The 15062-nt window shown below is 38.7% G+C and overlaps 3 protein-coding genes across 3 annotated transcripts; 1 reads left to right on the top strand and 2 right to left on the bottom strand.

The window, feature by feature from the left end:
- Positions 1-3712: 3712 nt before the first annotated feature.
- On the bottom strand, positions 3713-7262 carry LOC106318395 (dihydrolipoyllysine-residue succinyltransferase component of 2-oxoglutarate dehydrogenase complex 1, mitochondrial-like). Its single transcript, XM_013756350.1, has 15 exons — positions 7125-7262; positions 6817-6887; positions 6645-6719; positions 6447-6504; positions 6353-6371; positions 6196-6263; positions 5844-5918; positions 5685-5740; positions 5515-5559; positions 5176-5433; positions 4969-5063; positions 4763-4853; positions 4569-4679; positions 4270-4464; positions 3713-4179 (listed from the first exon to the last, which is right to left on the bottom strand). The coding sequence occupies exons 2-15, from the start codon at positions 6871-6873 to the stop codon at positions 3988-3990; spliced, it is 1395 nt and encodes a 464-aa protein (XP_013611804.1). The 5' UTR covers positions 6874-6887; positions 7125-7262; the 3' UTR covers positions 3713-3987.
- A 183-nt stretch (positions 7263-7445) lies between these two features.
- LOC106318394 lies at positions 7446-12146 on the bottom strand. Its single transcript, XM_013756349.1, has 14 exons — positions 11869-12146; positions 11502-11542; positions 11103-11303; positions 10909-11006; positions 10490-10683; positions 10213-10394; positions 9678-10022; positions 9500-9564; positions 9224-9272; positions 8977-9112; positions 8761-8845; positions 8593-8662; positions 8100-8240; positions 7446-7945 (listed from the first exon to the last, which is right to left on the bottom strand). The coding sequence occupies exons 1-14, from the start codon at positions 11969-11971 to the stop codon at positions 7658-7660; spliced, it is 1998 nt and encodes a 665-aa protein (XP_013611803.1). The 5' UTR covers positions 11972-12146; the 3' UTR covers positions 7446-7657.
- Positions 12147-12285: 139 nt separating this feature from the next.
- On the top strand, positions 12286-12747 carry LOC106314937. The gene has a single exon (XM_013752730.1). The coding sequence runs from the start codon at positions 12286-12288 to the stop codon at positions 12745-12747; it is 462 nt and encodes a 153-aa protein (XP_013608184.1).
- The last annotated feature ends 2315 nt before the right edge of the window (positions 12748-15062 follow it).

The following is a 15062-nucleotide window of genomic DNA, read 5'->3' as shown; positions in this document are numbered from 1 at the left end:
TCAGGCGTCGATCTTTCTCCTACGTTGGTAAACTCTGAAGGACAAGGACAAAGACTTACAGTCTCTCTAGTTGCTGATACGAGCCACGACTCTTCCCAGATGGAGAAAACGTCGTCGGAATCCTCTCTTCAACCAACAGTTTTTTGTTCCTACCTTGGGTGCTTGGGTAAAGCCCCTTCTTTTTAAACCTCCAGCAACTTCTACTGCCCCAAGTACTCCTACGGAGTATGATCTGGCAAAAGTAGGTAATCAGTTAGCTGCTCTATGGCCAACCTTAAATGATGTGATACTGAACAAGAAGCCAAAAACCAAGCAACCGACTCGTACCTTAGTGCCTCAAGTTGAGAAACTTCCGCTTCCTGAAATGAAAACTGATGGTATTCTTCGATTTCCGTGGGCTGCGAGATTGAGTCCCCAATCACAGAATCTTTATCGAGCAGCATCGCCGACTTATCGACTTGATGGTACTCCTGAAATATCTATTCCTTCTAAGGTCCTTAAGCTCGGTCCTGAAAATAAGGACGAGTACATCATAGGAAAATTCCACAAGTGTTCTCTACCACCTGGTGGTCTAGTTCATGCGGTGGTTAATAGAATTTGGGGAAGGAGCTGTAAGATTAGCTGTAAGAAGATTGGAGAGTCATCTTACATGTTTCATATCCCGCATGAACCAACTCGTCATTGGGTTATTCAGCGAGGAGTTTGGCACATTGACGACTGCTTGCTTTTCGTCCTACCATGGACTCCGGAAGGCTCTTTCAAAATCCCGGAAATATCGACACTACCAGTATGGGTCAACTTGAAACAGATTCCTGATTGTTGCTACTCTAGGCTAGGGATTAGACATATTGCTTCAGGACTTGGAGAACCCATACTTACTCACAAACCTTGTCTTGATCCCACCAGTATAGGTGAAGCAAAGGTTTTGGTTGAGATGGAATTGGATAGAGATTTCTCTAAGATAATTGCACTTGATGATAAACAAGGTAACATTTTTCTTGTTGAAGTGGAGTACACATGGATTCCTTCTATATGTGAAAGATGTGGTAACCTAGGCCACAAAGAGAAGAGGTGTCTCTTACCTTCGAAGCCGGCTGATGAGCAAAACTTGCCACAACATCCGGCTGTTGTTCGCAATGAAGTCCCAGTTGTGGATATTGATCGTATTCTTAAAGAAATTAAGGGGTTCTTCGAGCACTCCATCACCGCCTGTCCAAGCAGCTGATCCCACTGCTACTATCCAAGACCCAAAAGATACATGTACAGCTCATGACTCTACTTTAAAACCCATTGCGCCTTCAGAGGTATGTACAGAAAACTTAAGGACTACCACGTTATCTTCTTCTTCTCCCTCACAGCTAGAGAAGCCCGTTGCTCCGCTTACTTCAGCTACTTCTCCCGACACATTAGTAGATTCACAATCTACTCGTACTGCTACTCCTATTATGGATTGTCATCCATCCAACATTACCAACGACGAGGTCATTGAATCTTTAGTTGTTGATCTCATGACCGCAACTCCTATACATTGTGCTTTTGAGAGTTCTTCTCGATTTTCAGTGTTAGGAAATGTGGAGGAAGCTGAGATTGAGCCTCCAAACTCATTCAGCTTGAAAAGAGGTGGGAGGGAATCAAAACCTCCAATCAAGTACCAGAACATAGAATGGAATACAGTGCAAGGGAGGGGAAAGCGAGGCCGTGTTGGCCGTGGTTCGTCTCGTTAGTTACTGTCTTTATTGCCATTTAATGGTTTCACTAGTCTTTATCTTTGTTCATTGGATGAGGTCTAAACACTATTGAGGTCTTATCCTTGTAATATTTATGTTTTAATATGAAAGCCTTTTTACAAAAAAAAAATATATATATATTAAGTAGGTATTTTGGCTTACATTATTCAAATTTATATGTTATACTAGGGTCGGTCCGGGCTACGCCCAGGTTTTTTATTTAAATATTAATTATAATCATATATTTATGTTATTTTGATATATAAATATTATATAAATATAAGTAGCTAGATAATTATAAAATTATTTTTAATTATTTATTGTTTTCTGTCTTATGAATTTCAATTTACCCAATCTCTTACAATAAAATTTTCCGTTGATTTATTTATTGAATGAAACTTGTGTAGCTTAAAATCATGCATGCGTTTAAGCAGAATCGAATCTAAACTAAACCGAAGTAAATCCGGTTATGTTCTGTCGTTTTTCTTTGAAACAAAAGGCTCAAGAGAAAAGACCCAATAGGAATTGAACACATTGCTTCCTGTCTATTTCCCTTTTAAGTTTAAAATTTATATCTCATATCTCACCAACACGCATGTCTCTGCGCGTGTATGGCACTTCCATTCATGTTAATTCCCAATAACTAATTAAAAAATGAAATAAAAACTTTTGATTGATTCTCTTATATTCTTATGATTCGTTCGGAGTAAACTTTGCTTTGATAATATCTATATTTCTTTGGACAAAAAAACTATATTTCTCTCTTGATCGAGTCATAGCGGAATTGAGAAACCGATCTGATTTACTCGCCACCGCTTAAACTGTGGAATATTTTTATTAATTGGCTCGATTTTCTTTTTTAACCTCTTCAGTGTTGTTGTTCATCATCCTCTTACCTCTGCCTCTTCATACTCTGCAAAACCCATCGCCAATAATTTTAAACTCTTGAATGTTATTGAGTTACCGGAGGTGGCGGCGAAATGAACCGTCACTGTTGATATCGCATCCAACCAAGGCGAAGTCAGTAGCATCCAGAAACTCACGGTGCGCTCCTTCTTTTCCTTCTCGTTTCCAAAGTTTCAGTCTTTACATATGTTTTCATTATAGTGGATATCTCTTTGTATTTGGGCTATATCACGGTGTGAACAAAAAGCCCACTAAACCGTAAACAATTATGAAACGCAACAGCCCACATCAAAAGTTAATGAAACGATGAGTTTTAGGCAAAGAAGACAGGTGTCGCACTCACAATCAACGACTTTATGACGTGGCACAACAGGAGGGATGCAAACATTTTTGTATATATATAGATATTATTTTTATTTTTGGATTTTGAAAATTTTTAAATATATATAAATCTTATTTTTTAAAAATAATTTAAATGAGTTATCTAAACCCGAACTAAAATTTATATATCATAGGACTAAAATCTTTAGTTCCGAAACCCAATTAGATCTGAAAACGGAAAAAATAAAATTCAAATAGATCCAAATCAAATTTGAATGAATACCCGAACGCCCATCCCTAGTTCGGAAACTAGAAGGGAAAATTTAAATTCTACCACAAGCTTGATACTACTTTTCAAATTTACCATTAATGAATGACTATTTTTTATAAATATCATAAATTTGTGATATAATAACACTACGCTAATTCTTCTAAATATTTTGAAAACATTTATAAATCCAACCCTAATCCCTTAATACTAAACCCTAAAAAGTAATTACTAAATCATAAATCCAAATTGTTGGTATATTTTTGGAAAATGATACTTAACTTGTGGTATTCCCAATTGTTGATATATTGTTGAAATGTAGTATCTAACTTTGTGGTATTTTAGACAAACTAGAATCTATCTTGCGTTTGAGTGATTCCTGACTAAAGAAGCCAAAACACAGATTTGTTTTTGTTTCCGTTTTGTTAGGTCGTCAGAGTTACCGAACTAAAATTGCTTATCCTTTGAATCACATCATGAACAATTTCGATTGAAATGAAGATCTTTTTACCCAAGATAAAAATCAGTGGCATTATTTTTAAGTAAAAATCGTAACATTTTGTTTAAACTGTATATTAAATAACAAAACTCAATGCACCGATGCTTTCCCTGCACGGCAATAACTCTTGCAACTATTAAGAACTCCTCTTCAAAAGTTTCATTCACAGATTGCAATATCTGTAACGGTTTACCTGAAAGGAAACTGGTAAAAAAAGGACAAAGAGACTTATCATCTCTTCTGGTCTCTGATCTTTTTATTCTTCATCATATATCGAGAAGAAGCCTCTGAGGATCTTCCACAACATCCTTGATACGGCGCAAGAAATACACAGCCTCTCTTCCATCAATAAGCCTATGATCATACGTCAGTGCGACATACATCATTGGCCTTGGTACTACGCTTCCTCCCACAACCATTGGACGTTGCACGATTGAATGCATTCCAAGTATAGCAGACTACATATGATATACTTCGTCTGCGTTAGTAAGGGGAAAAAAGAACCGTTCCTTTGTGCAGGTTTTAGTATCGTGAGGATTGAACCAAACCTGAGGAGGGTTGATGATAGGAGTGCTTATGAGACTTCCATAGACACCACCATTAGATACAGTGAATGATCCTCCTGCCATCTCGTCGATTGAAATGGTTCCTTCATTAGCCTTCTTAGCAAGAGAGTTTATCGTTTTCTCAATGTCCGCAAAGTTCATCTGGTCAGCACCTCTGATTACTGGAACCACAAGACCCTGGACACAGAAAAAAAAGGATCAATCACTTCTACCTCTCAACCCTAGATGGTATTATCATGCAATGTTTGGATCTCTCTATCAAGAGAATAGCGGAAACAAACCTTAGAGGTACCAACAGCAATACTGATATCTATGTAGTCTCTGTAAATGATATCATCTCCATCGATAACTGCATTTACTACTGGTTGGGCCTGGAGGGCACTAACAGCAGCCTGAAATAAAGGGTTAAAGAATATATTATTTTATATGTAGAATTCTGAAACGTTAATTAGTTCAAGAAACTTTTCAAGTGTACTTTAATGAAACCAGACATAAGCCCCAACTTCACTCCGTGCTTTTCAAAAAATGCATCCTTGTATTGAGATCGGAGCTTCATCAGATTGGCCCTACGTGTGGAAGCAATATCATGTTGGTGAGCTAAGAGTTGAGTAGTTATTAGTGCAATCTAAGAATTTCATATTGATAAAAGACATCAACATGAGGGTTTTAGCTGTGACTCACATATCAATTTCATTGAATGTTGTAAGCAACGCAAAAGTGTTTTGAGAGTCTTTCAGCCTAGTTGCCACACGTTTGCGGAGTCTTGTCATAGGAACCTGCAACGTTGTTAAGATGCCATAGCATCAATTCATGTGAACGTAAATAGATTTTTTCTGTCAAAGACATAGTATAGAAGTATAGACTAAATGAATGACACAGTTTGCATACCCGTCTTTCCCTATCCTTTGGAGGAAGCTGCGGTTCTTTCGCTGACTGTTTAGTCGGCGGTGGTGGCGGTGATGATGCCTTGGGTTTCTCCGCAACTTTAGTACTTTCAACCTTGGGTTCCTCAGCAGGAGAAGGCTTGGGAGCAGCTTTCTCTGGTATCTTTTCAGAGGGTGCCACGTGAGACACAGCATCTGCAGACTTTGAAATAATAGCTACCTTATTTCCCGGTTCTACAGTATCTCCTTCCTTGACGAGAAACTGCATAACATGATTAAATTAGTTAGGCATAGGAACCCAGGAGAAGAACCACAGGAACTAAAAAGAGCATAAATATTCTACCTCTTGGATCACACCACTTGCTGGGCTAGCAATATCTATTGTCACCTAAAGCACAGAGAAGAATCAAACCCAAGTTATAAAAACTACACCAGAATCATGAAAAATATTAAGCATGTACAGGGAAGAAACGAAGAACATGGGAGAGAATAAAGCAAGTAATTGTTTGACACCTTGTCAGTTTCAATTTGTGCAATAGCCTCATCAGCCTCTACTCTGTCACCAGGTTCTACAAACACAATATCAGAAGCACCAACAATAGAATATTATTAGATACATACATGCACTGGAAAGAAACGACAAGATGATAAAGCAAAAAAAAAAAAGCATACGCTTGAGAAAGTTGGCTAGGGTTCCATCGGTGATTGATTCACCCATGTGAGGCACAACAGCTTCAACGACATCTCCTTCAGTAACAGATACAAAAAGTGTATCAAAAAGCCTAGAAATATAAGTTACGGGAACAGTAGAGAACAAAGCTCAATTGAGTCACACACTTCATAAGAGTATGAAGCAAAATTGAAAGGAAATTTGTCGGTTAGCTGAGAATGAATGATGTATCATTTATCCAAATATTGATAGTGCAGTTATAAAGGGTCACTTGGATACGCTACATGTGGGTTCCAGAGAACATAAAAAAAAACTCGAAACAAGAGAATTATCTTAAGCTAGAGTAAACCATACCACTATCAGATGAGAAAGGCCTGACCCATTTTTGCAGGGTTGTGCCTTGGAAGCTGGTAAGAAGAGTCCTACGCAGATTAATATAAACCTCGTAAGAATAAAAGTAAGTGGGAGATTTAATTCTACGCATGAACAAAACAAAACGGAGGTCCCTAACCTCGAGCACTCTGAACACCCTGAAAAAAAGCGAAGGATTGATTGTTAGATTAAAGAACCTAAACTAGCCAATAGATGACAACGTAATAAAATACCTGGACAAGAACGATGATGGAAGTAGCTACGAGCATGGCTTCCACGAGGCACAAGAGTCTGAAATATTTAAATAAAACGCTAGTTCATTCATGGAATAGAGTATTATTATGAGTTAAAATGTAACAAAGATAATCAAGTGATATGTAGCAAACATAAAAGACATAAAGATACGCGACCGGATCAAGAAGAAACGTTACCTCTGTTGCTGAAAGAGAATGAAAGCTTTGTGAAGATGCTGCAACACGAGAAGATTTCATTGATTTCGCCAATCCCTGAGAGAGAGAAAGAGATCAATCGAAACTATAATCATATTTCGGAAAAATCAAATCACAAAAGATGGACGAATCTGAAAACAGAAGGAAGAGTAACCGAAGAAGCAGAAGAGCCTCTACTGGAAGCTCTCCTTATGACAGCACGCAACATCATCCCTCGCACCGAATCTCCATAAATGTTTCCGAAAAGCAAAATCAATACATTTCGGTGAGATTCAACACTTGTAATCGTACAAACAGAGAAAACAACACAAATTAAATGGATTCTACAATTCGATTCACTACTTTCTCAGAGACCTCAGATCATCATGCCACAGAGTCAGATTCGTAATCTTTCCGTTTACGACGCAAAATCCGAAAAAACAAAAATGAGTCAAGAACAAGAGGGAGAGATAGGAATCTAACCAAAAGAGATAGAGAGAGAGACTTCAACGCGGAGTGAGAAAGCTAGGGTTTGCTGAATTGAATGACGACTGGGAAATGTATATGACTTTTCTGTGAGAGCTAGCTAGCTTTGAGCAAGTTACAAGAATATGGCAAGTTCGGAAGATTGTTACACGTGTCTACTTATGCTTCTTCCGATTACATGAATATTTAGAAAGCTTCAAAATGCCGCCGTTTTATTAGCATCCGGCCCATGTGCCCAAAACCCCATCTTACCCAGACATGCTGCTAGGTCACACGCGTTCAGAAGCTTCCAGGGCAACACATACAGTTTCAAACACAGAAAGACCAAAAGCTTTTCTCGCTTTCTCATTTTTTATTCATTTCCAGTCCATCAACTTTAACTTCCCCTCTGAGAAATGTTTTGAATGATATAAATTTACAGTTATCAACCAACTGATTAACTTAACAACCTAAACCCAGAGCAAACAAAAAAAATATTGAAAAATGACTCAAAACCAGATGAAACAAATTAAATAAAAAATATCAAGGAGTCAGACAAGAGTCCCATTTTCAGCAGGTCTAGGTGGTTTCTTTGCAAACAGAGACGATTTTCCATCAAAAAGACTCGAGAAAGACTGGCGCGGGCTCGGTTCCGTACTTTTCTGTTCTGTTTCTGACGGAACTCTGTTCTTGTTTCCTTCTTTACCGCGGAAGATGAAGCTCAGCCGCCTGAACCGCCGTTTTGTTTCGTTCCCACCTGACGGCGACTCCTCTGTTTGCTTCATTGATCTCAACACTTTTTCTGGACGTACTAACATTGTTTCCACTGTTTCATAGACCTATCGATATCAAAGAAAACGAAACCAAATCTATCAGAAAATCAAATGGAATTGGAATGCATGACTCAATTTTATTAAGGTGATAGCTACGTGAGACTTTCTAATATTTGTACAGGGTTGTAAGCATGTGCATATAGTTAATAATAGTACGTACCTGGCACAGATCATCAAGCTTATCCGTCCATGCGTCTCCCTGGCAGGTCGCGACTACATAATCCTTGCACTCGAAGAAAAGCTTTGACAAGTCATCGTTTGTGGCTACTACTGGCTCCGCCATTACAAATCCCAGGGCAACCTGTAAATTTTACAACCAACCCCAATCGTCAAAAGTGCTGTCTGTAGCAAATATACTTAATTGTAAGTTTTTTTTTTCTCAAAAGATTCTTTAATCTATATCACCATCTGTGTAACACAGCAACAAGTTTGAAGCATTTGAGACTACATTTTTTTTTTCATTTTCCTGGAGTCCAGATTAAATACTATAAGACCTGAATTCAAGGATTCAAGCATAAACTGCATTTTCGACTCTTCTTATAAATACTGCTGACTGATTAAAGACTCTTCTTCTCGAAAAGGGCCGCACAAAGACCTTACGAATACAGGAAAATGAAAAAAAAAAAAAAAAAAGATAGTATGGGAAAACTTACAAGAGAGACAAAAAGCTGCCCGAAAAAATCAACAGGCGGAATGTCTTCCAAAGAATTCAAGATTCCTTCCCTGTTATATATTTATGGCAACAGGCAAGATCTTCACGAGCGATCAAACACATGATCTACTAACCACTATGCCTAAGGTGACATATAATTGACACTTACACAGCAAAATCTTCATCATAGAGAGGTGTTTGCTTAACCGCAGGCAGTGGTTTAGCTGTTTCCCACAGCTCGCGCCACAAATTACCTAAGAACACGTACGTAAAATTTGCAAAGGAAATGAGACTTGAAAGATTACTACTAGTATGTTTTTCACACGGGAAGAACTGAGATATGGGTTAATAGTGATCAACAGAAAAACAGGAGAAAAGGTCGAACCTTCTTTTTGCATCCGGATGCTTAATTGACCTCGTAGGGGAGAAGAGTCATCTCCGGAAGAAGTATCATTTCCCGTCCAGTCTGGAGGAGAGTGCCATCTCACAAAATCTTCCAAAATACATCCAGGATTTGCTGCCTAAACGTGACACAAAAAAATCAAAATTCATATCAGCAACAACTTTTTTTTCCCTTACATGAACACTTATACTCCAAACATCACTAAGAACATCAACTTTGAAACAATCACCTTGAAAGCCTGCATGTCAGACAAGAGTTGAGAACACCCAGCCCCCATGCTGAACCATAAGAAAGACAACAATCTAATCTATTAAGAAATTGGATATCTGAAATATTAATAACTGAAATAGAGATTACTAGACCAGATAAAAACGTCCATTTTTAATCATCTAAGTCTATCCCTGGTCTTTTAATCGTCAACTCATGATAGAGAAGCAGATTGATTAAGTTTTACAGCCCATAGAAAAGATATTGCTAACTAAATGGAGTAATCATTTGCACTCACCTCCCTGTTCGCAATACTAGTTCCTCTGTTTCTTTAATCAGATCTTCTGTCAACAACGGACCCTCCTACATGGAAAAAAAATAAACAGTAGCACTTAGAGAGGTGAAGTTTTTTTTTTGTAAAAAGAGAGAGGTAAAGATAACAAAAGTATTTTTCAACTATGAAGGAAGTTATGAACCTGAGTTATTGGGGCATAAACAGGTTCACCAGTTTCCAACATTGTTAAGTTTTCAACTTGGTGGTGGATGCCTAGGCGGAGTATGAGTTCTCCGGTGTTACTTTTAGCATACAAAAGAGAAACCGGAGAACCCATCGCTTCCGAAATATCTGACTTTTCATTGGCTGGACTGGCTTGTCTCATAACAGCATCTAATGCTTCAGAAGCAGCTATGCAACGTGCTTTCCTGCCAAGACAGCAGTTTATAACTTGTAACCATTGGTGAAGTAGGCAACTTTTCAAATCTGGATTCTCGTCTAGGGGTATCCATGGTATGTGTTTCTTTTCATTCCAAAATCTCCTCAGCTGCAAATGTAGATAATTTGAGAGAGGTCATCAAATAGCTACAGTATATTACATTTGTTGCAGTGACTTATCCAAGGAACATACACCAACAGAGTGAACTATCCATCTAATCTTAATACATACGCAAATTTCATACTAGAAGTGTGAAGAGGGATATTTAAAGCCAAACATATGCTACAGAGTAACTTACTTCATCGACAACCCTGCACCAGAACAAAGCCATTCTGCTTGGTGTTGTAAAACTTCCAATAACTTCAGCTAGCTTAACAACAAAGCTACTAGGGGGAGCAACATGAAGATCTTTGGCAAAAGATGCTCTGTTGGTAGGAGACTCCAAATCAGAGACAATCATTCTGACGAGGAAGTTACCATCTGTGAATAACTTGCCAAAATTAAAAACAGCAGGAAAATAAATAGCAGTAACTGGTATATGGTTTGATAAATTTTCCCGTGTAGAGTAGACCTACCAACATTAAACATGGCATTTATAAGAGAAACAAGTTTTTCCTCGTCTCTTGAATCAAAACCAATTTTATCCTCTTTTTCACCAAGAACCATCGATTTCACTGCAGAGAGGCTCAAGCCCCCTCTATCCCTCCCTGGTGAAGAACTTCCAGAAGATGCAGCAAACTCTTTCATAGTCTTAGCCATTTTTCCCGCTCTGGAAAAAAGCAATAAGGTCATAAAACGAATGCAGAGCGAGACAAAGCAATATGCTTTAGCCAGAGTACAGAAAATTTGTAAATACATATACTTTCAAACTTGTCGATTATTTACAATTAAAACCTCAGTGAGTATAACTGACTCTTTTGAAAACTTTATAACCAGAAACTACATGAAAAAAAAAAGGAATTAAACTGTGTCAAAACATATGTTTTAGACTCACTCGATGGCTATAGCCAGCTGCTTCACAACGGATGCCCGAGGAATGCTGTTCACATCAACAGCATTTAGAACTTGTATCAAGTTACCAACATCAGATGCCTAAACATTTCCATTAGGAAAAAAAATTAATCAAAACTAAAGACAAATGGCATGCCTTGGTAACAAAAGTGATCTGGAAAAGTAGACCGGTAATACCTTGGCTTCTTGCTCTTGCGCTTTAAGAATAAGCGAATTTTGGTCATAGAAAGGTGCAAGCATGGTTGAATCCTCAGCCTTATCTTTATCTTCAACGACTTCTTTCCTTCCAATTCTCAAGTTTTTGAGTTTATTCTGCCACTCTTGCTTTTTCCTAATATGTGCAGTTCTCCATCCCTGAGGCTTCACTTCATTCTCCTCCTGAAATGTGAAAATGCCAAGAAATGGTTCAAGTAAGCTGCTTTTCTCACATCGTTCCAAAAGAAAACATATCTACATACTGCATTTCTCTAACCAGGGTGACTAGATTACTTGTTACAAATCCTTCTATTCATTTTCCACATATTGAAATTAAATCAATTATACCATAGCCCCAAGATGGTTCCATAACATTCTTACCTTAGAGTCATTCTCATTCCTCGTCGATGGCTGCTCCTCCTCTTTCAGTTATAGAAAAAAAAAACACTCTCGAGTTAATCAGATGAACATCACCAATTAAAAAAAAAACACACACACACCGAAATAGAATTGAATTTGACCCGAGAGCGAGAGAGAGTCCAAAATAGAATTGGATTCAATCGAAACGAGAAAAAGGATTTAAACAGGAGAGAAGGCATGCAAATCAGAGGTCGAGAAATCAACGTCTACGCATCAGTCAAATTTTAGTAAATGGATAATAAATTAAAAAATTAAGTAAATTGAAGCGGAAGCTACGGGAAGAGCAAGAGAGAGAGAGAGAGATAGAGAGAGAGAGAGAGAGTATAACCTCGATCGGATTTAAGATCAGTGAAGACGCGCTCCGCTTTAGCAGCGGCGGAATTGAAAGCGGTTCTAGCTTTGGAGACGAAAGACAGCGGCGGCGCATCCATTATCGTGCGCACCTCCTTACAGTTGCGCCAGTTAAGAAGTTACGCCTTCTCAACGAGACGGCATTGAAAGTGAGGTGAAGAAGAAATTGAGAATCAATCAACGAGAGAGATAAGAGATTCTAAGGAAAGTCGCCGTTGAGAAAGCAGACGAATTTAGGAAGACACTTGTATTTATTTAAAATGTTTTTTTCATATTATTTTGAAGATTTATTAGTATTCAAAAGAATGAGATAGATTAATGGGCAAATGGTCTCCAAGACATTGCATTTTGGGTTCAAGTTCGTGGTATCCCATGTCAATATCTTTCTGGGAGAATGGTCTCTCACATTGGTCGTGTTATGTTTCGATTCATTGAAACTGATTTCAATAATGAGGGCTCATCTAACCTTGATTATGTGCGGATCAGGATACTCGCTTCTACTGCAACTCCTCTGCGTTTTCAACGTCAATTTCAGTTTGGTAGTCAAACTGTTACTCTCCGGTTTCGATATGAAAAGCTACGAGGTTTCTGTAACCAGTGTGGACTAATGACCCACAGCACTTCAGAGTGTCCAACAGAGGAAGATAACAACCCACATCATGGTCCTGAAGATGATGATGACGATGCAGATGATGATGATCCTCCTCCAGGGTTCCCCGAGAAGGATCACAACGAACCGACGTTTCCACATGTGCAAGAGACGCAACACAATCATGACACCGGTTCAGCATCTGCATCAAAAAAAAAGGAAAACAGAGGAACCTTCCTCTGCTACTGCAACGCGAGTTTCATGTAACACTGCTCGCCAGGCTTTCTACGTTGAAGATTATGAAGAACACACAGCTAGGAGGAAGCGGATACAAGCAGATTACAGAGAAGCGGGGAGCTGGGTCTCTCAACCAGATATGTTTGCAGCAAGCTCTTCAAACCCGGATCCTTTATCCGGTCACCAACATCGAGAAGGCACGGTGGGCCAGAATCCACCAGAGAAAGAATGAATACAGCGTTTTGGAACTGCCGAGGGCTGAAGGGGTCCCTGGTAGTTCGACGCCTAAAAGGGATTAAGAAATCTTATTCCCCGGACATACTCTTTCTCGTTGAAACGAAAAATCCTGATGATGTAATCCGAGATGTTGGTGCTCAGTTAGGCTTTGATTATGTAAAGTGTGTATCACCTGTTGGTATTGGGGGGGGTATAGCTTTATTCTGGAACAAAAATGTTGATGTTACGTTCTACACATTAGATGGAAGATTGATTGATTGTAAGATAAATAATAAAGCAACCTCTTTCTATTTGTCTTGTGTTTATGGCAATCCAATTCGCAGTCTCAGACACATTCTCTGGGAAAAGATTGAAAGAATAGCCACGAGTCGAGTTGGCCCATGGTTAATGTTAGGTGATTTCAATGAAATCAGATCACCAGATGAGAAAATTGGTGGAGTTCTGAGACAACCATGGAGTTTTGTAGATTTTAATAACATGTTATCGCACTGTCATATGAGAGATCTCCCTTTCATCGGTAATAACATGACTTGGAGCAATAAAAGGAAAGACAACCTTATACAATGTTGGTTGGATCGTGGTTTTGCTAATGATGAATGGCATGCTCTGTTTCCAGAATCTAAGATCACTTATTTGGAGATGATTGAATCTGATCACAGACCTGCTGTGATACAAATACGTAAACATTCAGATCATGGTCGCAAATGCTTCACCTTTGATCAGAGACTACTTGAGAATGAGGAATTAAGACCTATCATTGCAGAAAGTTGGCTCGGCTATGGAGATGATCTCAATACATCTTTTACCAATCGTATTCGACGTTGTAGACAGTATATCTCTGACTGGAAGAGACTAAATTCAACAAATGCAGCCAAGCGTATCCGCGAGCTTACAGAGGAAATAGACGTGGGCCATCTTGATCCTAATGTATCTTCAGATCATCTAAAAAGTTTACAACTAGATTTGGTGGACGCTTATAGGCAAGAGGAGGAGTTTTGGTACCAGAAAAGCAGATTGCAATGGAATACAAAAGGAGATCGTAATACACGCTTTTATCATGCTACCACCAAGAATCGACGAGCTCGAAACAACATAACTACAATTAAAAATCAACAAGGAGAAGACTTAGAGGGTAATTTGGAAATCTCTCAAGAAGCCATTACTTACTTTACTGATATGTTCTCTACCTCTGGACCATTACGAATGGGAAATACATTACATTCTATACATTCAGTCATTACGCCTGAGATGAATGACAATTTGATCAAGGATATCACAGCTGAGGAAGTCAAGGAAAGTCTCTTCGCCATTTGAGGTACCCGTGCTCCTGGTCCAGACGGTTTCACTGCTAGTTTTTATCAAGAATATTGGGAGATTGTAGGCTCTTCTATAGTGCGAGTAGTGCAACATTTTTTCGATTCAGGAGAGTTTCCGGACGGTTTTAACCACACTAACTTGTGTCTTATACTTAAAGTGAACCCTCCTTCAACTATGAAAGATTTCCGACAAATTGCATTGTGTAATGTGATTTATAAGGTTATTTCAAAAATTCTGGTTAGGAGGCTCAAATCCATACTTCCAAGCATAGTAATAGAGAATCAAGCAGCGTATATACCGGGTCGTCATATCTCCGACAACATACTCCTCGCTAACGAAGCCTTTCACTCATTGAAGAGCCGGGATCGTTGCGCAAAGAACTACATAGCTGTTAAAACGGACATCAGTAAAGCATATGATCGTATTGAATGGGGCTTCCTAGAGGAAGTTCTTAGGAAGAAAGGTTTCTCAGAAAAATGGATCACATTGGTTATGACTTGCGTAACAACGGTCTCTTTCTCTGTTAAGGTTAATGGTAGCCCGTATGGAACAATATACCCTACTCGCGGAATTCGACAAGGCGATCCATTGTCCCCGTACCTATTTATTATCTGCGCAGATGTCCTCTCTCAGATGATTACCTTATCGGTCCAGAACCGGGAGATCACACCGTTACGATTAAGTATTGGAGGACCACCTTTGTCTCATCTACTTTTTGCTGATTATTCACTATTTTTCATCAAAGCTGATATCCAGAGTACTCAACACCTCTATAAAGTCTTCAAGGAGTA

This window comes from Brassica oleracea, chromosome C9, assembly GCF_000695525.1.
Source record: "Brassica oleracea var. oleracea cultivar TO1000 chromosome C9, BOL, whole genome shotgun sequence".
Lineage (NCBI taxonomy): Eukaryota > Viridiplantae > Streptophyta > Magnoliopsida > Brassicales > Brassicaceae > Brassica > Brassica oleracea.
This window is presented reverse-complemented; position numbering and strand designations above follow the sequence as displayed.